Below are 25,157 nucleotides of genomic sequence, written 5' to 3'. Positions count from 1 at the left end.
AAGGCCTTGTGCTTTGTAAATCAGGCTCCACTCCGCCCAGGCCTGGAATGCAGCTGTTACTGTGGCAAAACGCGGTGATTACTTCCAAACCAGCAGCAATGGTAAATGGCAGAGAAAATAAAATCCAGCAAACTCTAACTGCAAAACCAAACCAGCAGAGGAAAAAGTGGAGAAAGTGAATGCCTAAGTAACATTTCTCTAAATTGCCCACCTTTTGCCTCTCCACGAGAAATAGATAACAGAAAGAAACCACCCATTGAGTCGGAAAATGAATCATTCCTTGTTCACAGATGAATCCAGGCTGCTAATAGCACTGATGGGTTTAGAAAACCAAAGACAAGGAATCTGAGGCTTCAAAGGAGCCTGTCACAATGTGAAATGATGCCCTTTTTCCTTCCTTGAAAGTATAAACTGGTTTGGCTCAAATTATGTCTAATTAGGACTCAATGAAAATGAAATGCTCATAAACACACATACACAGAGACACTCACACACAGGAAGTGGCCCCTCTGTCCTACGGCAGTGCGGACAGATTGTAATGGACGCGATGCAGTACAATCATTAAACATCTCTCCAGCTTATCTGCGTGCGGTGTGTCTCAATAATGTGTTATGAGGTGTGTTTGTAATTGGCTACTGCTGATAGTGGTCCTTGAAAGGGAAATGGAGTGTGTCTAAATGCAGACAAAGCTACTTAGCGCGCCAGGACAAGATGAGATGCTCCTCACAAGGTCCAAATGGGATACTCAGGGCTTCTTCCACCCATGGCTTGGGAGAGAGAAAAAGGAATAATCTGTCTCAATTTTCTCAGCTCCAGAAACAATATTTATAAAATAGAAGGTGATTTCAGAGCTCATTTATTTTCCTGGTTCACAGTCCCCACTCTCTGCTGACATCATTTTCTAACCAATTTTATTTCCAACAATTGCAGGAACAGCCTCAATTCTACTTGAAATCGTTAAAAACAAATCCATTCTTTCCTTGTCTTTGAGTCCCATCTGTCAAAAAAAAAAAAAGGTTTAATTTCTGTATTGCCTTTCTTTGAAACAATATTCCAGGTCTCTGAATAGCCAGACGAGATCCTTCTTTCCTCCCTTCTTACCTCCTGAATCCCTGTATTCCCCATCAGTGCAGAAAGCACACCAGTTCTTCCTGGCTCTGTGTCTAGGCACTCCACTCACTGGCTCGTCAAGTGAAAGGCTGTCCCACTCCAGAGAGATTCTGAGGGACATGTCTCGCAAACACTAGGCATCTCAAAAATGGAACAGGCCAAGGATTTAAGAGTCACAAAAAGAAAGAACCCTGTTTCTTACCAAGAAGGCAATCTTTAACAAGCAAAATCAAAGCGTGACAGGAGATGCCAAGCATGTGCTGGCTTCCATGAAAACCGTGGACATATTCTGGCTCAGGACAGTTAGAACAGTCTCCCAGAGCACGAGATTGAGGAAGGGAGAGCGAGCGCCTGGGCCGGGTGCTGGCCCTATAGTGCTACGTCCTTCCGCTGACCTCCCATTGGGACTACCCCAGGAAAGAAAGCGTGCTTTGTTCGGTGGGGAGCCACGCTAGCCCTGGCAATCACCCCATTTTTTTTCTAAGTGCTCAGAAAACCATCTGTTCTCAAATGCAGGGGAATTAATGTCAAGCTGATTGTTCTTTTTCTCTGAGTGAGAAAAACTGAATCAGCGAGACTTATAGCAACTCTCACGTAGGCTCTAGATTCATAAAAAAAAAAAAAAATTCTGGTGCACCTGGGTGGCTCAGTTGGTTAAGCATTCAACTCTTGATTTCAGGTCAGGTCATGACGTCACTGTTGGTGAGTTCGAGCCCCACGTTGTGTTCTGCACTGTCAGTGTGGAGGCTGCTTGAGATTCTCTCTTTCTTTCTCTCTCTCTCTCTCTCTCTCTCTCTCTCTCTCTGCCCCTCCCCTGCTTGTGCTCTCTCTCTCTCAAAATAAATAAATAAGGTTAAAAAAAATTCTTGGGCAGATTTTCAAAAATAACACTCAACTTGACTCAGGTAGGTTAAGGGAAAAGGTGGGAGCCTGGACCAGACCTCCACATCCCTTACTGACTGGAAGGGATGTACCCCGTTTATAAGACAAGAGTTAGACAAACCATCCCTCATCCCAGTGGTCTTCCAACAAAGCCAGAGAATTTAAAACAGCAGGCACTCCAGAGCCTCAAAGACAGCAAACCAGAGTGAGGCAGAGAATAAAACGCTGCCTCTTGCTTCAGCTCTGAAGCCCCAGGGAACCTTCTGGATTGTGGGTGGGGAAATGCCACAGCTGAGCCACCCAGCAGGCAGGCCCAGTGATTCCACATTAGCAAGCCGCAAGGACACCATGACAAGGAGTCCAGGCTGGCTCCCCTGAATATGCCACAAATTTCCAGGGCAAAAGGCCAGCTTATACTTTTATTCCCACAGTGTGGAGTTCAGCAGTGGTCACATGGTAGATATTTGCAAAGCATGTGCTAAACTTAATTTGTTCACTGAATCTACAGCAGGAAAGCCAAAGGCAGGGGCAAGGAGGACCGTCTGCTTGTTCAACAGACTGATTTGTCTGGGACATCTTTTGTGGGAGTCCCACATGTGGCTTTCAGCAGGACTTCAAACTACAACCCATCAAACCAAAAGTAAACCATCACAATATACCACAGGCTGCAGAAAGCTCACCCGTGAGCCCAGCCCTCTGGAGAATGCTGGCTGTGTCACTGTGAATGCCCTTTGCCTCTTAAAATGAAGCAAGATGATACAGGTGAACAGGGACCTACTTACACTCTTGCTCCAAATGGAGGTCCTCACCTGACTTGACTCACATTTTCTAGGCACAGTGAGTTTCCACTCAATCCTTTCCTCCTCCTCCTCCTCCATCTATTTTGCTTCTTTCTTAGAGTTAATTTATCTTTCCCTTTGTTAAATAGGCCACCAGAAGCACTGTTACCAGCAGGAAAGTCCCACAGAAAGCTGTTGCCTTCAACCACAGGGCTCATGCCTCCTTTCCTTCAGGCTCAGTGTTATTTGTTTTGCTTCTTTTTCCTTCTACACATCCCTTCCTGTTCTACAGAGGACCTGAGCTCCCATTTCAGTTGCAAACTCCATAAAAAATTGCCCTTTAGAGAAGGCCAACAGTCATACTCCTGCCCATTCAGCATAAGTGTGCCCCGAAATGCTCCCCCCAAGAGCAATGAGCTGGCCCCTGGGCTCAGGAGAGCAAGCACAGGGCCCTTGCTCTCTTACACTGAGGACTGTTGGAGCAAATCCTGGACCAATACCTATGCTTTTCAACAACACTGTCACATCTGAGTCAGGCCTCCTGATCAGCTCATAAAGGCATGCCACAGGCATTTACCGACGCATGACCTTGAATAAGGCACCTTGAATGAGTCTCTGCCTCATTCTTCATGTAAACTGTGAAAATGTTGCCTCACTTAGAGTGTTGGATGGAGATCAAACGAGATGTATGGGACAGCACGAGGCACACAATTGTGTATGGAAGAGATGCTTAGTAAGTTTTGAAAAAGGTGAGGATCTCTTGAATTCTTCATGAGCTAATCTTTGTAATATGCCATAGTCTTCAAAGAAAAATGGCCAATATTCATGATCTGTTCATGACCATTCAAGTTCTCCTCACTTGAAAGGCCATCTGATAACATCTTGGCCAACTAATTCCCCAGCAATTCGGGCTCCACTTGGCATTCTGTCCACCCTATGGAACAAGGTCTGATACCATGCTCATCGGCCCGCAACGCCATTGAGTTTATCCCTGATGTTACTTTGAATCTTCTCATTCTTGCCATCCCCAGGTTCTTCACTTTGATGCCCATCTTATACCAAATCCTCCTTTCTCTGGTTATAGAATCTCATCACCATATCTTTCTTGATCTCTTATGTTGTGATGGATTAAGCCTGGAAGTCCCAAATGGCCTCATAAGGAAGCCATTTCAAGTAAAGATGAGTTAGGCCTATCCAGTGGTGTTATATGCAGCTGCTATAAAATCACAGTAACATTTCCCAATGAAAACTGAAGCATAACCCGTCTCCCAGAAGGTAGCAGAATATGAAAGGTAATGCAAAGACTCCACCTTCACATTTTCCTACCAGAACTTAATTAGGTTACAAAGAAACCTAAATCTTAAAACAGAATTTACTTGGAAATTTCTGAAAATTCACTATTGAAAATTCAGAAACTGATGAAGCAATTTGGGACAATGGTGTCTTGAACGTGCCCTTGTGGACATGTGGAGTCATCTCTCTCAACTCCAACCCAACTACAGGGTGCTCTCTTGAGCCTGGAAGACCCTGAGACAAACACAGGGGTATGGTCTGGAGTCAGTGAGAGGGACCACAGGTCCTGCAGAGATGGATGGAGGAAGCAGATGCAGGACTGAAAGACAGCATGGAGGACAAGAGCAGAGAGGTGCAGAGCAAGAGCAGAGCTCCCAAACCCCACAAACAACTTGGCCAAGAGTGAGACTGAGCCCTGGGAAGAAGGCAGCATTCCTGGCACGAGCACACTGAGGGGGCCTTCCATTTCCCTGGCTCAGAGGAAGGGCTGGAGGCTGAACAGACCCACCAAGTCCTCTCTGACCTGGTGCCAGAGCAATTTAGGTGGTTCCTCCTGGTGCCTCAGGGAACTGACACTAGCCAAGTGGAACCACTCCAAAGCACAGAAGTCAAGACTACACCACCATCACCACTCTCTGCTGATCTTACCTGATATGGTCAGACAGCTGGTCCTAAGCCTCATCCAGGAAACAAAGGGAACAAGCCACCCACAGAAGGGGCCAGAAGCCAGAGAGATGAACAAGCAAGACACTTAGAGAGGGAAGCTGTTGATGAAACAGAGCTGCTGGAGGAGCCAAAGGGCAACACAATCAAAAATAATAACAGCTCCTAATGATATTCATTCATAGCACACACATACAAAAAGACCTTCTGGAACAAAAATTATGATTTTCAGACTAAAAAGCTCATCAGATGAATTGACAAAGGGGATCACTGCTGTAGGGACCTGAATTAGTGGTTTGGAAGACCAAATGGAAAAAAAAATATATCACAACAAGAACAAAACCCAAAAGACCTAAAAATCAAAGGCAAAAAGAAATTTGGAGAACATATCTATCTGTGTGCAGAGCCCGACACAGGGCTCGAACCCACTAACCGTGTGATCATGACCTGAGCTGAAGTCGGACGCTTAACCGACTGAGCCACCCAGGCACCCCCAACCTATCCAAGAGGAACACATAAAGAATAGACAAGAATTAAATTAATAAAAGTGGAGCATTTCCCTTGAAGAAAGACCTGGAACTGAGCTCCTCATAGGAGTCATGGAAAAGGACATACTCCAAGGCATGTTCCTAAGTTCCAAGGATAAGGAGAAAATCTCACCAGTACCCAATAAGAAAGAAAAGGTAACTTACATGGGAAAAGTAATTTGTCTTCAAGTAAACCTACATCTGCAAAACTGGGATCAGGAAGACACTGTATCCACAGAATGGCCAGTAGCCAAGCCAGAAGTCACCCAATCTTTTTTTTTTTTAATTTTTTTAAATGTTTATTTTTGAGAGAGAGATAGAGAGAGAGACAGAGCACGAGCATGGGATAGTCAAAGAAAGAGGGAGACACAGAATCTGAAGCAGGCTCCAGGCTTTGAGCTGTCAGCACAGAACCAGATGTGGGACTCGAACCCATGAACCGTGAGATCATGACCTGAGCTGTAGTTGGATGCTTAGCCAACTGAGCCACCCAGGAGCCCCCCCAACCTGTCCAATCAGCAGAGTATTTGTGGATATGCAAGGGTTCACAGAAAAGATAACCTACACAACCCATCTGGGAAAAAAAGCTCAGATCAAAAACATGAATGAATTCAAACAGAAATCTCAAGATGGGTGAGATGAAGAGAACACAGTGATGAGTGTAAGCCTCATGATTTGTTACATCTAAATAGTAGGAAAGTGTTTGGAATGTGTAATGTAAGTCACAAAAAAGAGTACTTGAAAAAGAAGAGGCATTCTGCAAAAACAAAAACAAAAACAAAAAAACCCCTGACATTTCATTCTAGAAGTGTTAAATTATCTCAGTAAAACCTGAAAATTAGGGGTGGTAGAAGGTGAAGTGAGTAAAAGCCTTCGAAGTTCCACCTGCTTTCAGTATAAGCAAGTGTAAGTGTAAGGAAGTAAAAATGTCCCCATGAGGCTCAACTCATCAGGTTGATAATGAGTGGATGAGGAAAAAAATCTTGGCAAGGAAAACTCACTGATATCTTGTTTTCATAGAAATAGGTATTTAAATACCCTAAAAAGAATGGTAACAGTCAATGTTGATGGCACAGGAAGATGTCCAAATGGAAAAAGGACAGAGGAGTTGAAATGGTCACTGGCCAAACTAATAAAAGTAACATAAAGGATAAAGATAAAAATAAATAGTAAATATTCAATCTATCAATGATTCCATGAATTATGATATGCTGAATATTCCTATTAAAATACAAACATTATCAGATTGGATTGAAAAATAAAAATAGGTATGCAAGGTGGTCAAGGCCTACCACTGGATTAAAAAAAATCTTCCCAATTCACTTTATGAAAGCAGTCCCCACTTAAATGTAAACTCTGATAGAGTACCAAAAAAATTATACATGAATCTAATTCATGAATACAAATGTTAAAATTCCAAATAAACACCAACAAATAAAATCCAGCAGCAACAATGAAAATAAACCATTACTATATAGGGTTTATTCCAGGAATGCAAGGATGGTTTGAGGAAGGAAATCAAAATAATTAATTGCATCAAAAGGGAAACACATAATTCAATCAAAACATAAAAATTCAAAAATATTTCTAATTACAAAACCTTGAGGTAAAACAGGAAAAGGAAACTACTAAAATACAATGAATAATATTTCAGGGGCGCCTGGATGGCTCAGTCAGTTGAGAATCTGACTCTTGATTTTGGCTGAGGTCATGATTCCAGGGTCATGGGATCGAGTCCCACACCAGGCTCCATGCTAAGCATGGAGCCTGTTTAAGATTTTCTCTCTCTCTCTGTCTCTGCCCCCTCCCCCACTCACACTCTGTCTAAAATTTTTAAAAAAAATTGTTTTTAAGAATATTTCATAAAAGTGGACAGCAAATTAGCAAAACATTACAAACATTTGCATCAAAATCAAGAAAAAGTTAGCATGGTTTTTCATCTTAAAGTTCCCATGAATGTGACAAAACAAGATAGTGAAATAATCAAGAAATATTCAAACAGGAGAGATAAATTTAACTCATTTTGATAGTGATATGATTTTATATCTAGGAAATCCGCTGGATTATTCAAGTAACCCCTGGATTTACTAAGAAAATCCTAGTAAAAGTATGATATTGGCACAGTAGGAGATAAATAGGTCAGGGGAACAGAATGGAACTCCAGGAACTAAAACTCAGTATTCTGGGGAAACAAATATAAGACAAAGGTAGTATTTCAGTCAGTGGAGGAAATGATGGTTTAGTTGGTGATATTGACACAAATGACTACCCATTTAAAAGAAAACAGAGTTGAACCCCTACCTCAGATTATACGTAAAAATTAATTCCAGATGGACTTAAGATTTAAAAAATGTGTAACTCATGTAGAAGGGGAAATTTAGGCTGTTCTATATACAACCCAGATGTTAGGAAGATCTTTTTAATAAGACAGAACACTCATTAGCTATTATTAAAAAGACAGTTAAACTATGAGAAAACAAGCAAAAACACTATATGGCAATATATAAAAAACATAAACAAAATCAACAGTATAACAATTGATTAGAAAAAAAATCTGCAATGCCCACGACCAATAAAAATCTGTCTGTAACATACAAAGAGCTCTTATAATTGACAAGAAAAAGATAAACAGCCCACTGGAAAAACAGGCTGAGGATATGAATAGATACATCACAGAAGAGCAGATCCTTAAGGGCAGTAAGAACACATCCAACCTCTCTGAAGTCAGAAGAAGAACACATCCAACCTCTCTGAAGTCAGAAGAATGTAACATTACAATAGGATCCCGTTTTCTACCCTTCAGATAGGCAAAAGGAAAATGACAACATTTATGCTAAAGGAGATGCTGGGGAAAGAGTTCTCATACTATGCTGGTGGAAATGTGGATTTTTACACTGCTTCTAAAAGCAATATTACTATACCCATTCATATAAAAATCAGACTCCCTTGGATTCAGAATTCTCATTCCTCAAAATCTATCCCATAGAAGCAAAAGCCCCAATGTGTGAGAATACGTGTGCAATATTTACTGCCGCACTGGGTTTGATAACAAATGTTAAGAGACAAGGTGGAGTCCCACTAAATGGAAACAGGTGAATGAAATCATAGAATATTATGCAGTCATTAAAAACAAGCTGGCTGACCTGAGCATTTCTAGGATATGTGATTAGATGACAAGTAAGATACAAAGACATATATACAACATGATCAACCTCTCTCTCCTGTTTAACAAGGACCACAGCAGATCTGTAAATGTTTATCTTCGTTTCTATACTGATGACAGGTGCAGAGAGAAGACACGGAAGTTTATATACACAGGTTGCTACGTTGCTTATGTAAAAGCTGGGGAAGGGAGGAATGGAAGGAGCTAGGGAGCAGGGGAGCCTAAATCAATCAATCAATCAAATAATTAATTAATAAGCAGCAACGAGATAGCCTAGACAATATCCCATTTGGGCAAATCACCCATTTTGACGTTCTAAGATTTTTTTCCAATATACATCTTCTGTTAAACAAAATAAGGTCCTACTATGGACACAATTTTGAATCCTACTTTTTTTTTTTAACATGCTACATCATGAGCCTATGTGCATGTCCGCTGCGTTAGGTCCTTTCCTAATCTAGCTTCCCAAACGGGTAACCTGGAGAGAGTCTCCATGGATCAGCCACACATTGCAGGTAACACAAACAGGCCATCAGCCTTGGGCTACCTGGTATATGTAAGAAGGAGGGAAGCTTCTAGAACCTCATTGTGATCCATCCTCCCAGTCACAACAGCTGGGATGTTGCCACTTCATTCCTCCAACTAATGCATGTGGACTCAGGTCTTCAGGACTCAGGACCCCAAGCATACACCCTCAGTTCATGCCTTTTGTAGGTGACTTTTGGCCACAGCCCCGCCAAGGCTTCATCGAGGGGAATGTAGACAGGTGAGATGAATTTTCCAGAGGAGCATTTCTCTAGGAAGCAGCCACATGAATTAAAGATGAAAATAGGTGGTCAGGAAAAACCAGAATCAACCTCGGTGAGAAATGAAAAGCATACACTCTCATTTAGGCCAAAAGGGTAAAAGAAAGGGAACGTCAAATTCAAATTTCACTGAATTGCTACCTTAAGAGTAATTAGCATACTCTGAGCAGTTAAAACACTTAAACCCAAAACATGTACTAAACAAAGTCCCCAGTGAGTAGGGTATAATATCCCCAACCTGGGAGATCTGTTTACTTTCAGACATACTTGCGTTTTAGAACAAAAATAAGCAAATGACTTTATTTTCTTTTTTTTTTAATATATATATATGAAATTTATTGACAAATTGGTTTCCATACAACACCCAGTGCTCATCCCAAAAGGTTGAAACTAGACCACTTTCTCACACCATTTACAAAAATGACTTTATTTTCAAACTCTTCCACATCTGGCTTGCTCCTGGTTTCCACTGACCTCTGCTCACTCTTGCTGGAGGCCTAGCACCTCATAAGACCTCCCTTGCCCCTGCCACCCACACAATCTCCCTTTCTCTAAATTCCTACAGAAGTTACCCCTTGTTCTACAGGAAGACAGTCTACATTTGCTACTGCCCTAGATTACACTGGTTGTCCCATCAACTCCATCATAATATACTGCAGGTGTGGTAGGATCACATATTGAGATATTCATTATATTTCTTCATACTGCATTCTACCTGCTCACTCCCACCCCAAGCCGTACCCCAACCCCTAATCTCAACACACAACCAGGACTTGGTGCTCCCTTGCTTCCAGGAAGGTGGTATGCAAAAGCCCGTGTTGCTGAAACAATAAGTAGCACAGAGGGTGATGGAAAAACCGAATTCCTCTAACTTGGAAAAACAATGGAGGCAGCCAGTCCTAAGAGTGCTGGGTGCCCCAGGGTGTAGCAAGATCCAAGAGGGACGCCTCAGTGCTGCCCCTAGGTAGGCGGGACCCTGAGTGTGGAGACTCAGGGCATCAGAAGGAACCCAGCCCGGGGGTCAGCACAATGACGAGGGTTTGGTCAATCATGTTCCAGCTGAGACCACAACGCCTGGAAGATTCAAGGCCCCTCCCATGTTCCTGGGAGCACTGAGGAGGCCTCCTGGATCCTTCTGCAGCTCTAAGTAGAAGACTCCCCCCAGTCTAACTGGGTGAACGGGACTTTAGACTTGAATGATCCAATCCAACTGAATTCATTACAAATAGGGAAACGTGGCACCAACTCTAGACCTCAGTTTGTCCCATATAAGCTTTTTGTAAGAGTCAGTTGACACCTAATATGGCATTTCTCAAACTTTAATTGCATGGAAACCATGTGGGCATTTTGCTTCAGCGCGGATGTGAAATCGGTAGGTGTGACCTGAGGTTTGGCATGTCTAACAAACTTCCAGGTGAACAAATACCCCCACCCAGGAATCACACTATGAGAACCAAAGGTCTGGGGCAGGGATTAGCAAACTTTTTCTCTAAAGGGTCCCGTAAAATGTGAGCTTTGTAACCCAGCCAGTCTCCCTCACCATTCAGCTCTGCCAGGGCAGTGTGAAGGCCGCCACAGAGAACATCTAAAGGAGCCAGTGTGACTCTGTTCCCGTGAAACTTTATTGACGGACACTGATATTTGAATCTCCCACAGTTTTCATGTGCCACAAAATATTATTTTTGTTTTGAGTTTTTTCCCAAACATTAAAAAATGTAAAAAAACCAAAACCAAAACCATTCTTAGTTCCCAGGCTGTACATAAACAGCAGGAGAAAGGGACTGGATTTGGCCCATGTGCAGACCCAGCTCTTGGTGCCCAAATAAGTATAGAATCACAAGAGGCACCCCGGGCAATTCGACCCATGTGGCTTGCTCAGCCACCTTATTTTCTACCCTGAAGTTTCCCTATTTTCTAGTGCCTATTTTCTATCCTGAAGTTTCCTGTCTGCCTTCCACTAGGACTATGCTTTTCAAACAGCACACACTTTGGGGACAAGTAGATCCCGACAAATGCCCTTCTTCAAAAATCACCGAAATGCCTTTAAAAGACCTCCCTAAATGCTTTTTCTTCTAATAAGAGGCATAGTAGAATAACAGGTTCCTGTTTTAGTGAAACAGCTTTTCAGGATGAGACTGACCTTCAACTAGAACTTTCTGAGCTAACGGGGGAGTGACATGATCAGGGGAAGAAAGTCACCCTTGCAAAAATGACTAGTAAATTCAAAAGCAATCTTCTCAAGCCTTTATCCTGTGAACCCGAATTAAGATTCTCTCTATCCCCTTGGCCTCATGTTCCACTTTAAAAACTCAAAAGAGAGGAAAGACGCCTCTTCATCTTGCGGTACCTTTCACCATTAAAAAACCATCCTAGAGATACAGCTGTATCCTTCCAGTAATACACAACAAATGTAAAACCCAGGAGGGAGGTAGTTTTAGAGAAAAAGTGGCCAGGAGCCAGCAGACAGCCACAGCTCCACGCTCCGTTACTGCCCCCAATTTGCCCTGGACATGAGGGCAGGACCCCAGCTGGGACATCTCCTACATAGGGCTTCACATAGAGCAGTGCCCCATAGGGGCTTGTGGGATGAATTGATGGACTTGACCTAGTGGCAGGGGAATTTGCTTGCTCTGTCTCCCCATGCTGGCCAGCCACTCAAAAGGAGAAACTCCTTCGAGGAGCTCACTGCCCCTTGTGAACCATCCCGATGACACCCCAGCATGGGCTCCAGAATCACCCAGACCTGTCTTAGCTCTGCCACTTACTAGCTCTACTGATTTGGGCAAGTTATTGGAACTTCATGAACCTCAAGTTCCTCATTAGTAAAATAAGGCTATTCAATGCCATCCAGAGATAATATTTATAAGAGAACATTTTAACAACCTGTATGGCTCAGGCACTGTTTAATCAGAAGGGTGTCAGCCTTTTTTTTTTTAATTTAAAAAAAATTTTTCTTTAACGTTTATTTATTTTTGAGACAGAGAGAGACAGAGCATGAACAGGGGAGGAGCAGAGAGAGAGGGAGACACAGAATCTGAAACAGGCTCCAGGCCCTGAGCTGTCAGCACAGAGCCCGACGCGGGGCTCGAACTCACAGACCGTGAGATCATGACCTGAGCTGAAGTTGGACGCTCAACTGACCAAGCCACCCAGGCGCCCCAGAAGGGTGCCAGCCTTAACACCACCCAGCATGACCATACTGGCAAGCACCAACTAACTCTCAGTCTGCCAACCTCCCAGGCAGCCCAGGGAGCTCCCAAGGGCTCTTTCAGATGAAAGAGGACCCATGGGACTCCTAGCCACCCCAGGTGGCTAGGACTCTCACACTGCTAGGGGACATGCAGTCAGCCTACATGGCTGACCTGGTGGGGAGTAGTGGGGAGTGCCGGCACCTGAAACACCCAAATGTCCATCCCATTTACCTTGAATCCAGGGTAACAAAGACCAAATCTTAAAATGCCACACAAAAAGCAATGGGGTCATCTCTTTGACAATTAAGTCCAGCACTGATCTCACAAAGAAAACCCTGTGATCCCTAACCCCTTAAAAAGACACAGTGCCACAGTGCCATGGGAAAGATCCAGACGCTGCTCTAGAATAGCCCGCCTTCTTCCCATAAAAGACCTGACACACTTCACACTTCAGGGCCTGACATATGGCACTCAATACATATCAGCTCTCCCAACCCCACTTTGGGACCAGAAGGAAACAAGAAAATGACCAGATTACAGCTCAATAAACAAATATGCTTAGTACGACTAAGCATAGTCGTACTAAAATTAGAGAAATTGGAGGTCTTGGCCCTGAAAGAGAAAAAAAGGAAACTGCACATTATAAAAAGGAATATGCATTAAAAGTAGAAAATATCATAAATGCAGCTTATGTGTTGTATTAATAGCAGGTATTTGTTTTTCCTGCTAATAATCTAATTAGCAGTCAATCCGATGCATCCTTTATCATCAGCTGATCCATAATTACTGCTCCATGCTGAGTATTTTCCCAGCACACGATAGCTTTCAACTCCTCAGCACAAACAACCAAATAATTGGTGCTATTATACTAGGGAAGGAACTACTCTCCGAGGGAGGGATGATGTTGGGAGTGGGTAGCCATCCACTATAGCCTTCGCATTTTTGTATCTGTTGGTCAGTTCTCACTGTCCCCTCTCCAATCTGTCTTGAGGCACACCTAAAGCACCTTAACACTCGCAAGAATGGGATACCTTGAGGACTTCCTTTTTTAAAGTTTACCCTGGGACGAGAAACATTCCCAGTCATCTGCCAGAGAGAAGTGTTCGTAAGGATGTCAAATGGTCCAGAAACCACAATATATCTCCCTTTGAAAATGTTGTAAAGTTTTTTCTTTGATTACTGTTATAAAAGGACTCGTCCTAGAAGAGCCAGCTTCTGATATAAAACTACTTCATTCAATAGCTTCTGGTGTAAACAAGAGGTGTATAATTCCAGGAAGCAGAGCAAAGGCTGCTATAAAGGCTGGCTGCTAAGGTAAAGAAAGATCTATCCAAGTCATCACTTCCAAGACAGCACAGGGGGTGCAAGAGGGTGAGGGGACAGAAGGAAGCATGGGGTGAACAAGTGATAAGTGCAAAGAGGTAGACTCAAGGGCCAGACAGGTCCCTCTCGGAATCCAGCTCCTCTACCTGCGAGCCGCATGACTTTGGGAAAGTCACTGAACTTCCCTAAGCCTTGAGATTCCTCCTCTGAAAAGTGAAGCTAATAATACCGACTGTACAGGGTTGTTATGAATAGACGACTACACACACACAGCACCTGGCACTTACTAGGGGCTCAGATTGTTAGTTCTTTGCTTTCATCCTGGATACACCCACCAACAGCTGGTTTTCTGCAAGCCAATAGTTTGTGCCACGTAATTCCATTCTCTGGAATTAAACCTCCGCCGCTTACCTATAGGCATAAGCAGGTTTTAACCTGGATTCACCACGGGACAGCTACACCAGCCAAAGTCCTACACATGGTTCCCACTGTCCTGACGGCCCTCCCCCAGCACCCACTCTCCTAGAATCCTCCCCATCCTCCTGTGATCCAGCAACTAAGGGGTTAACACGCAGCACATACTTTGGTTCACTGGTACCCTTGGCACACCAGTTGTTAAAGGTCTCCCTGATTATTTATTATTATTATTATTATTATTATTATTATTAAAGGGAATAAGACTGGGGAAACTGGAAAGACAAATCAAGACCTTTCTCCAGAGACGGTCTCATCCAGGAAACAGGAATCAATAGCTATAAAAAGAATGAAAACTACATACTCTGACCCCAAGTGAGGTGCTGAAATCTGAGTCAGAAGCCACACACTCAGAAGTTTTTGTTTGTTTGTTTGTTTGTTTGTTTTTGAACTTTTTACTGAAGTGAAATACACAAACAGAAAAGAGTGTGTGTTCAGTGACTTTTCGCAAAGGGAACACATCCGAATAACCAGCACCCAGATCAAGAAACTGAACAGAACCAGTTCTCCCCAAGCACCCCTGTCCCCTTCTTGTCACTAACCCCATGAAACTGACTTCTAACACCATACATTTGTTTGGCCTGATTTCGTGCTTTATACAAATAGGATCCCACAGCCAAATCTGGCCTGCCTCCCACCTGTTTCAGCACACCCTGCAAACTAAGAATGCAGCTTACATGTATAAATATTTGAAAATACGCAATACTAAAAGAAGACTATTTCATGAGATGTGAAAAATACATGAAATGCAAATTTCAGTGTCCATAAATAAAGTTTTATTGGAACACAGCCATGTTCCACTTGCTTACATTATTGTAAACTCTATAACAGCACTGTTGAGTAGTTACAACAGGAACTGTATAACCTAAAAAAAAAAAAAACACACATACGGTCGGGCTCTTTCCAGAAAAAGTGTGCCAACTCCTATTCAGGTTACATGACATTCACCAGAATACAAATATATTTCTCTGGGGTTTCTAGCTAGGAGCAAAACTGCAGGGTCAAAGATATATACATATGTTCAGCTTTTGTAGACACTACCAAGAAGCTTTCCAAAATACATACTTCATTGTAAGAGAACAGCTAAAACCTGGAGCAGAAACCATAATGTCAGTTTTAAGAGAGGCAGGGAGAATTCCAGGGAGTTATGTGATCCAGAATTGGGCAAATATGATTAGAAAATCAGTAGGGCCTCCGAGTAGAGAGGGAAAATATCAGACTTATTAGGTTTACATTTCTTTTTGTTCTGACTCCATGCACACTTGTTAAAAATATAGTTCCCTTTAATGTTGCCATGCTCCATGAAAATAGACAAGAGTGAAAAAACCATGTTTCCGCTTGGGATCTTGGAGTAGACACTGACTTTGTCATTCAGACCACATAACAAAAGCACCACCATGAGCCCTTCAGTAGTTAATCTGAACTGCAGACAAAATATCCAAGAAGACATTAGCAGCTCCTGATTTTCTGCTTTCGTAAGTTGAAACGTACACACGGACAGCAAGTACGTTAGTAACACCCATCCTCCCAAGCAGCCGTGAAGAAGCCAAGCCCGGTACTGGGTGCAGCCGGCAGTCAGTCTGACTACAAGGCAGGACTGAGCAGTCATCAAGGGGTCTTCAGGGCTAAACAGCACCACACAGGCAGGGCGCCCTCTGCTTGGGGACAGAGGCACTTCCCTGGAGTCATCCACCACATATTTGCCTTGCATTTCAAACAGGACATATTAGGTTCTTTCAAGTGACATTTTTCCTCTTAGAGGGGAATTGCTTCTGATTGTCCAAGCACCACATTCATCAGGAAAGGGATTCAAATCAACGGTGTCTGTCTTAATTGCACAATCCCGTTGACTTTTGAGAGGAACAGCCTCGTGAATGACAGCAAAGTTTCATTTCCGGCTGTCAACCCCGCCAGCCTAGGAGGGACGTCCTCACCGACACGTGGACGGAGCCACTCTGGTCCAGCATCTTCCCACAGCAGAAGGTAGCATCCTGTGGAATGTTTCTCTAGGGCCTGGGGGTAAGTCAAACCTGGCCGTTCCTGGAAGAAAACCCAAAGTCTTCCTGGACCTGCAGTGGTCCTTCCGAGATGGGCTCTCTGGTGCCCCTAATTCACTCCTCAGTTCCCTTCCGCATGCAGAAAAGCAACACTGGTCTTCCATCAGAGGTCAGGAGTCATTGCTCAGCAAGAGCGCTAACCTTTTGTCCATATGAAAATATACATATAACATGTACCTACATAAAATAGATTTCAATGCTAAGCAGAAGCTGAGCATGACCATAATAGAAACAGCATGAGCTTTAGAGTCAAAAGAGTGAGTTCAAGACAACTTACTGGTTGGGGGTGCCTGCCAGAGTCGCCTCCCCCTTCTAACCTCGGCTTCATCATACTTCAGAAAGTGAGAGTGTTACTAACTTCCAGCTCATGTGGTTGCAGGAAAGATCAAAGGAGGCATTTGTGAATACAAACACCGTGTAAACTGTAAAACATCACAGGAAGCGGTGGAGGAAAGAAGCTCCCGCTTAACATCCTGTTCCTGATTCACCTTTAATTAATCAAGTCTTTGAGCCAGTTCCCCCACCGATGAAGACCCCAGCCCCGCCATAAGCACCTTAGTCAATTCCGCACCCATCTGGCAGCCATCAATTGGCCGTCTATTAACAGCCAATTATCTGGGCAGCTTAATTAATCTGTGCACCACGTGCTCTGATCTCCCTGAGATCCTAGAATACAATGAGCCTGAAATATGGGCGCCAGCTAATTTTTCAATGGCCATCAAGGAATTTGGCGTGCATTATTCCTGTGTGTTGCAGCTGCGAGTGATGGGCGCATAAATATTGATTGGACCAGTCTCTCTGTGGCTGGGGGGAGGTGGGGGGGGTGGTGCGGGTAATGAATGACTGAAGTGTTCTCAGAGGAACAAGAAAAGCTACATAAATCTCCAGTCCCGACCACAGGGAAGAAAATCCTAATTTCTAAACCATAGTGAGACAAGGAAAAGGGACAGTTAGCCTCTTTGGAGAGAGCTTGTCAAGATGGGGCAGTCATACCCATTCTCTAGATACTTCCCTCTCTCTCCTGGCCTGGAATGAGATGCAAATTGGGTTTAAACAACCAGGATCATTAGAAAGGAGGCAGCTGGGTGGCTGTTCCCTTCATCTGGGAATTCAAATCCAATGGCAGGAACATGTGAGCATACAGCTCTCCCCTGCATTTCCTTGAAAGATCTCTGTAGTGCTTACAGTTAAGAAGACAAGTGACATGAGGAGAATTTAATTATTTTTTTAAGTGCCTAATCTTGTCTCTGGGAATGGTATGCAGAAGAGACGTTGTACTTGGAAGCGGCGTTGTCCGGGACGCCGTGGGTCAGACGGCTCCTCAATTTCTGCGAGAAGGGCTCACGCTGTTCCCAGGGCATCCGAGCGAGCGGAATGGCCCGGGGTGGCCCAGGGCAAGGCAGTCACTTCCCTCCTTCATTAACAACTGCTTTTTCATCCAAGGCATCAGGGACACAGGCTGCTCCAGACCTTGGCTGGAGCCACAGGGAAGTCCCAGGCCCCTGTCTCCCCATCCCAAGACTTCTTCCTGGGGCTCCTGGCCGAGTGCCCTGGGGCTCTCTGCTCTAGACCCCACCAGCTTTCCAGGAGACACAAATAAGAGGAGGGAGAATGTGGTGGAGGGAAGAGGGGATGGTGTGAAAGAGAAGCAGGAGGAAAGAGGACCCCCAGCTAACACGGCAGAGACCTCTCCCCCTCTCTCCCCTCTCAGCTTCCGAGCATTCGTTCATTAGGTCCTGTGATGGCAGCAGCTGCTGCCAAATGCAAACACTGCTGCCCCAGAAGGTCACATCAGGCCATTTATTCTGAAATACCAAAATACCAGAGCCAGCAGATTTCAGGAGCTTCTGCAGAATTCCCCAGGGTACCCGAGTACGCGTGTGTGTTCTTCCATATCCCAAAGGGGTTCTTTCTTAATCAGCTCAACATCTGAGGACTCAGAGACTGATTTATTTTTTTGGTTAATCTAGCGTTTCTGGTAAAATAATTAAAAGATAAGTAATAGACACGGAGTATCTGTGGTGTAATTATTTATAGCCACGAGGTCTTACTTTCAGAGTCATTCCCAAATTACCCGAAACGACTGAGACCTGCTGGCGGGGCGAGGGCGAGACAGGCAGGGGGACCGTAGCCAGGCTGCCCCCATTTCACAGCTGGGGAGACTGGGTCCCAGGAGAAAGGACCGGAGTTCCCTCCAGCACGGCCAACGGACGGCCACACACACACAAGAAAAGCCAGAAGGTGAAACCACACATGATGATGTGACACGAGCTGCCAGGGGAGGGTCGGGCTCTCAGTCTCCTGACTGCAGTGAACAGTGCAAGTCTCTGAGGCTCCTGTGAGTGGGAAGGCTGACCACCCAGGGGCCCTGCGGCCAGCTGCGGCGGGCAGTGGGCACATTCACACTCATGTACCCCACAGATGGTGGGTCTCTAATGTTGCTCTCTGGGGTGGCATGTGCAAAAGCCATGGCAGGCTTCGCACACTGCCCCGGACGGAGGAGCGGGGGATCTGTCCCTGCTTTCTAATTCAGACACTCTTTCACAAAGTGCAATGGGGACTTTGAGATGCTCTCTGGAGGAGCGACAGAACTGGACACGTTAGACACTAAACAAGGGCACGGCAACACATATCTTCAAATGCACCTGACAATGGAGAAGACGGTTTTGGAAATGTGCGGTGGAAGGCTTCGGGAAAGGACGCAGGCAAACGAGGCAGACGAGCTATCCTGTGAACCAAGCCGGGTGGAAACCCTGGGCCTCAGGCATCAACCAAGGCAGCCTCATTCTGTCCCTGTTTAGTTTATAAATGACCTCTGATGAGTGGAAATTAACACTTTGAAATGAAGCAAACACACGAGCAACCTTGAAAAAGGGTAGTCTCTAGACAGGCTGAGGGAGGCTTATGACAGGAACATTAATTTCTCTTTCCCTCTTGGTTTTGGCCCTTTGTCTTCCCTGACTTGAGCAGGTATCATTCTATGCCTCCAGGAACATTTGAGACAGGGATTCCTGGTCTTTGTTTCCAAAAGCAGGAGGCCACTTCGGTGAACAAGGGTTTAGTGAGAGAAAGAGCTCCCCACACTGACTCAAAAAGAGTCCCTCAGAATGATCCGATCCATAGGTCCCTAGACAGGGCCTCCCACCTGGCCCTGAAGGGGAGTGCTTTCTTAGCCAGAAAGCAAGCTGGGATGTGGGTACAACCCAGTGTGGGCAGACTCCCACCAGCCTGATGGGCTTGAATTTGGCTGCAGGGGAGAGCTCAGGGTAAAAAAAAAAAAAAAAAAAAAAAGATAGCTTGTTGATATCTACAAAAACAGGCTATTTCTTGAATATCTGAGGTTCCAACCTGCTACTTTCATATTTCTCAGCCTTGTACAGCAGCCGCTGCTGGACCACGAAGCAACACTACCCTCCACCTGCTTTGGGAACCACAGCGGGAGGGGCAAAGAGCCCAGAGCCTGGCACCAGCACACACAGGAATGAAGGAAACAACGGACGCTCATCTGATGGTGGGCTACTTCTGGTCACGCCAGGGTCAAATTCCTTGGACAGAGTCCAGGATGCATGCTCCAAGTGTCAGCAGATTAACAGGGTCTCTCTCTCTCTCTCTAAAATTCATGATTTTTTTTAATGGGAGAAATGATCTACTAAATGGGGAATAAAATAACAGTGTCATATACTCAAGGCATTTGTGGCATGCAAATACTACCAAAAGACAAGCTCTTTTCTAATAGCGTTTGCTATATTTCTAGTAGAGCACAAATACATCTACATGGGCCCGAGGCACTTTATTCAAAGCCTTTACATTTCCAATACCTTCCTCAAAAAGTACCCTCAGGCCTCAAATTCTTTTGCTTTTACTAAGCCCTAAGCCCCTGGACTAAATTTAGTTTCTTGGAAGAGACAAATGTGCTGCTTTTTTTTTTTTTTTTTTAATTCTGTCGGTTATTGTATAATTCTCCAAATGGCAAACAAATGATACAGGAGAGAAGAAATGAAAACATTTTCCAGGTATTTTTACTGGTATAGTATTTATCACTAAAATACAGTTTGACTTAAGACATCAAACTTGTTACACGATTTTCAATTAGGAATTGGAGCTCAGCAGAATTTGGAGGGGGGAGGGACCCAGTAAAAGAATCAAATCAACATTAAGAAGTCAAACTTAAAGAAATCTTTACTTGAGCTATTAATAGAGCCAGCCCTTCTTGGAACTTAAAAAAAAAAAATCCAATTAATTTTCTTAAACCAGGAGTGCAGCGTGCCTTCTCTACATCAGTTGGATTGTGACAAGGCACAGGTTTTATTTTATTATCAGGTCCACTTTGGAGATCCCATCCCCAGGCCAATGAGGATGCTTTCCAACACTGGGAAAAAAATGTAAGGGCCTGGGAATTACAGCCTGTGGTGGACTCCAGGGAAGGCAGCTTGCCGTGGAAAGTCTACGTGGAGGGGTCCCTGGCCCAGGAGCCCCAGCCCCAGTCCTCTCCTCTCCAGTTTCTGGGGTGTGGGGGTGGGGGGAGGGCGGGAGGGGGAAGCTCAAGGTTAAAGAAAAAAAAAAGAGTGCTTGTTGATATTCTGACTTCTTTTTAGAGAAGTCCCCTGACTTCTCTAAATATTTTTTAAATTTTTTTAATGTTTCTTTGTTTTGAGAGAGAGAGAGATGGAGTGAGAGTGTGGGAGAGGCAGAGAGAGAGGAAGACACAGAATCCGAAGCAGGCTCCAGGCTCTGAGCTGTCAGCACAGAGCCCGACGCGGGGCTCGAACTCACAAACTGCGAGATCATGACCTGGGCCGAAGTCAGATGCACAAACAACTGAGTCACCCAGGGGCCCTTCTAAATATTTTTAAGTGAAGGGCACCCACTGCTTGTGCTTTGGGAAATAAACTGACCCCCCCTACCAAGTGGGAAGGAGTCCAGGAAGGACAAAAACTTCCCTAAGGCTTCCTTTCAATGTGTCCAAGTCAAGAGCTCTTCAAAGGACCATGAATGATCATTTCCTAGGAAAAGCTAGGATACTGAACTCACACAAAACTGAGTTTTTTGCCTACAATAGACAAACATCCCATCCAAATTCCTACTATTGAGGAAATAATCTCTGCCTTGGAAAGGATGCTGCAATCTTTGGCTGCAACCGGACCCTCCCCACCAGGGGGAGCTCTGTCCAGCCAAAGGAGCCTCCTCAGCCCCAGGTGGCCTCCCTCCAAGAGCAGATCAGGATTCCCCCCTGGGGAGGTTCCCCCACAAATTATACCAACACCTTCCCCCCTCCCTGGAGCTCTCCAAAGGCAAGTGTCTAGGCACAAACCATGGAAATGCTGGAAAGGAGGTTGGGAAGTACATGCTGTGAACACCCCTAGCCTCACCCCATTACCCACAAGTGCAGATCCGGGCAGTCCACACAGCAGAGCGGCATGGAAGGAGCCTGTGGGTGGGCGGTGCCGAAAACGATCCCATTCCATTCTTACCCCGGATGCTGCCACTTAATAATAGCCTTGTTGTCGTGGGCCAACTGTATAACTTCATTATTCAGGCTTATCTGCATAAACGTATTATCTGCCTTATGTGGTTGTTGTGGAGATTAAATGAGCGAATACGTGTGAAATAGAGCTTGTGAATTTGTAAGGCACCACACAAATGCTAGCTTTTGTTACTTCGCCTGAGTGCACATGCTCACACGAGCTTGGTCCTTGAGGAACTCAAGAAGAATGAAATCATTCGGCCATGTTTGCGTGGGGCCAAACTACAAAAAAAATCAACACACTTAATATTCTTCATCTAGCTCCAAATATTATACCCATCAATAGGCTGCTTCAGACTCACACGGAACACTTGCATAGACAGTGATTCTGGGACCTTCTCCCAAACCCACAGAATCACAGTCTCTGCAATAAGCCACAAAACTTGTATGTTAAACACTCTCCAGAGGATTCTGCCATGCCATCAGGTTTGGGAACCAACCGCACGCCTTTGTACAGGATGTGCAAATTTCCTAAACAGGTCAGTCATGGCAATAACATTGTTCTGGCGCTCAGAAGGACTCTGTCTCTCCGTCTCTTTCCTCGGATACACATATCCTAAGATACGGAGGGGTGTTCATCTACCAGACACAAATACACTCACGAAGAGACACAACACATATACGTGGGCACACGAGGTCACACATACAGGCAAAAAACAGAAAGGAGAAATATACTAAGAAGGGCGCCTAATAATAAAAGGTATCAAGATTTTAAAAGTCTATAGAATTTGTGCTTCTCAAGGACACAGAACATGGGAGGAAGAAGTAAGATATTAAGACCAAAAGCAAGTGGCCAAAACTAGAAGCCCACCTCTTCCATGACTGCACACCACTATGTCCAGAATTCCAATATTACACCACTCCCCCCACCCCACCCACCACTCACTTGTTTGTAATTCTGCCTCAACCAGGAACTTGTGAGAGCCTCCCTACCTCCCTGCAAAGGGCAGGGACATAGTATCTTCATCGCAGCAGCCTCCAAACCCAGCACAGAGCCTGGCATCTAGCTGGATTCAGTAAATGTGTGTCCAGCACATGCCAGGGCGAGAAGAGGCAGGTAAAGACGAAAGACAAAGTGCACAAAGAGGGATACGGATCTCTTGTCCCAGCTCCCTGGTGTAAACTAAGAATAAGTAAGCTTAAGGTAATGAGGTTCAATGCAAAACAGAGAGAGTTCACGTCCCTGCAGGCATCATTAACTGCATCACAAGGAGCAGAACCACCCTGGGGGAAAAAGAAGAAAAGCTCTCCAGATCTACAGGCAGGTCTGAGGTGAGAAAATTGATCCAAAGGCTGTTTGAAGTCACCAGTCAGATCTCTCACTCCCCTGCTTACTACCCCTCCAAGGGCCCCTAGCACCCCCAAGGTCCTACCCAATCCGACCCTTTCACACTTGCCCGCCCTTACTCCTGCCGTCAGCCACGTGGTTTACACTCAAATTATGCCAAATTCACACAACCCGCTGTGTCATGCCTCTGAGCCTGTTTGGTGCAGTTAACCTCTACCTTGAATGCCCTCCCTACCTCCTGGCAAACCTACTGTTCATCCTTCTCAACTCAGTTCTGTCACATCCTCCTCCCCCAGGAAGTCCCCAGGCTCCCATGACACCCAGTACACTGAGCCCTGTTGGCGCTCAGCACTCTGTATGATCCTGGCACATTCCTGAGCAAAGCCCCTACCCCTAGAAGGTGAGATCGACATATTTGTACCCATAACACCTAGCACACTGCCTGGCGCACAGCAGACCGTCAATAAACGCTTGTGGGACTCAACTCGGCATTAGCAAGATTCCAAACACAAGTGCCAGAAGACTTAGTTAAAAAGGGATCTGAAAGACACCTTGATTTAGTGGAAAGGTTCTGAATATCAGCGGTCTGAGTTCAAGTCAGAACGACCTAAGACAAGGCACAAAGACTGAACCTGTTTCTTAATCTATGAAATGAGGATACCACCCAACTTACACGATTACTTATGAAGAAGCACCTATTGTTTACCTGGCACAAACTGGGCCTCTGTATGGACTTACTGGGGAGACCCCCTTCTCTCCCCATTCCCCCCCCCCTCACTTTTTTAGCCTCCAGCTTCAGACCATACCCTCTTCCAAAGGCTTTTTCCAAGTCCCTGGAGGACTGCTCTGGACCCAGTTAGTAAATGTTGTCTGCCTGGTCAGGAACCCCCAGAGGCCTCCTTCTGTGTCCCACGACCAGGTCTGAGGAAGAGGAGACTCAGGAATGGGGACTCTGAATTAAAGGTAAATGTGTGAATGTAAATTAAAGGGAGAACCTTCTGGCTGGGCTTGGAGGAACCCACTGGGCAGGAGTTGGAAAAGCCACTTGGATTCTCATTTCCCCAACTCCCCACCAACATCCAGGCGTCTGGTTTTACAGGCTCCTCAGTGGTGTTCAGGGCACATTCAACTTCCCACGCAGCTAAAGAGATCGGGGACAATTAGAAAGCAGGGGTGGCGACAGGCCGGCGGGCCCGGGCAGCCAGCGTGCGGGAGGCTGCACGGCGCTCGCCCGCGATGCACACGCGCGCGCGGCGCACCCCGGGCCTCCGGCCTCCCCTGGTCGGGCCTGGCAGCTGTGGGAAGGAAGGAGGTCAGCGCCGCGGCCAGACTCCTCGCGGGCGCCAGCACCGGCCCGCCCTGCCACCCGACCCCACCGCCCGCGACTCTCCCGCGGTGTCCACGGACCGCCACCCCTGGGCGGCTCGTCTGCAGCGTCCCCTCCGCCCCGGGACCCCAGCGCGCTGCCCAAGTTCAGCTCCCCACTCTGCCCGCGAGCGCGCTCCCGCCACCCACACCCACTCCCACTGCACACTTCACGGGTCGGGAGATGCCTCGAGCCTTCCTAAATCCAGAAACATCACCCTGTGGCCGCATCCGGCGCCCCGTTACCTGCTCGCGGCACCCAGCAAACCCGCCCTGGCTTCCCGGGAGCCCGCAAACCCGGCGCGCGGGCTGCGCGCACTCCTGCAAATCAGTGCCCCGCGCCCACCACGCCGCCCAAGCCCGTACCTTGGGGGTCTGCACTTCAGGTCCCGGCGGCAGCTCGAACTTCTTCTTGGTTACCCAGAAGAACAGCAGCACGGTGATCCAGAGCACCCCGAAGATCGGCAGAGCCAAGCGGCGATTCAGGCGCCGCATGGTCCCGTTTGCCTCGTCTTCTCCGCGACGCTACGCCCCTGGGGCACCCCCTGGCGGTCAGGGTCGGCGGGGCAGGAGTCCTGGAGAGCGCCGACCTCCGGATCAGGGTGCTGGGGCGGCAGGAAGCTGCTGGGTGCTCCGCCCGCTTCGGAGAGAAGCGAGCTGGGGCGGGGGGCGCGGGGCGCAAAGGGGCCGGGAAGGACCGAAGGGCAGCCAA

General features: G+C 45.9%; 1 protein-coding gene across 2 annotated transcripts in view; it reads right to left on the bottom strand.

Annotated features, from left to right (window-relative positions):
* The window catches only part of GALNT14 (polypeptide N-acetylgalactosaminyltransferase 14), a 207,564-nt gene extending 182,624 nt beyond the window's left edge, over positions 1-24,940 (bottom strand). For both annotated transcript variants that reach the window (XM_047069469.1, XM_047069470.1), the window contains exon 1: positions 24,812-24,940. In XM_047069469.1, coding sequence (XP_046925425.1) covers positions 24,812-24,940 — 129 coding nt within the window. The remainder of the gene's footprint in view (positions 1-24,811) is intronic.
* Between the last annotated feature and the right edge of the window lie 217 nt (positions 24,941-25,157).

Source organism: Lynx rufus, unplaced genomic scaffold (assembly GCF_022079265.1).
Source record: "Lynx rufus isolate CCGP_SWC_20201006 ecotype Redwood Valley unplaced genomic scaffold, mLynRuf1.p SCAF_8, whole genome shotgun sequence".
Taxonomy (NCBI): domain Eukaryota; kingdom Metazoa; phylum Chordata; class Mammalia; order Carnivora; family Felidae; genus Lynx; species Lynx rufus.
The sequence above is the reverse complement of the archived record's forward strand: the minus strand, read 5'-3'. Positions and strand labels throughout refer to the sequence as shown.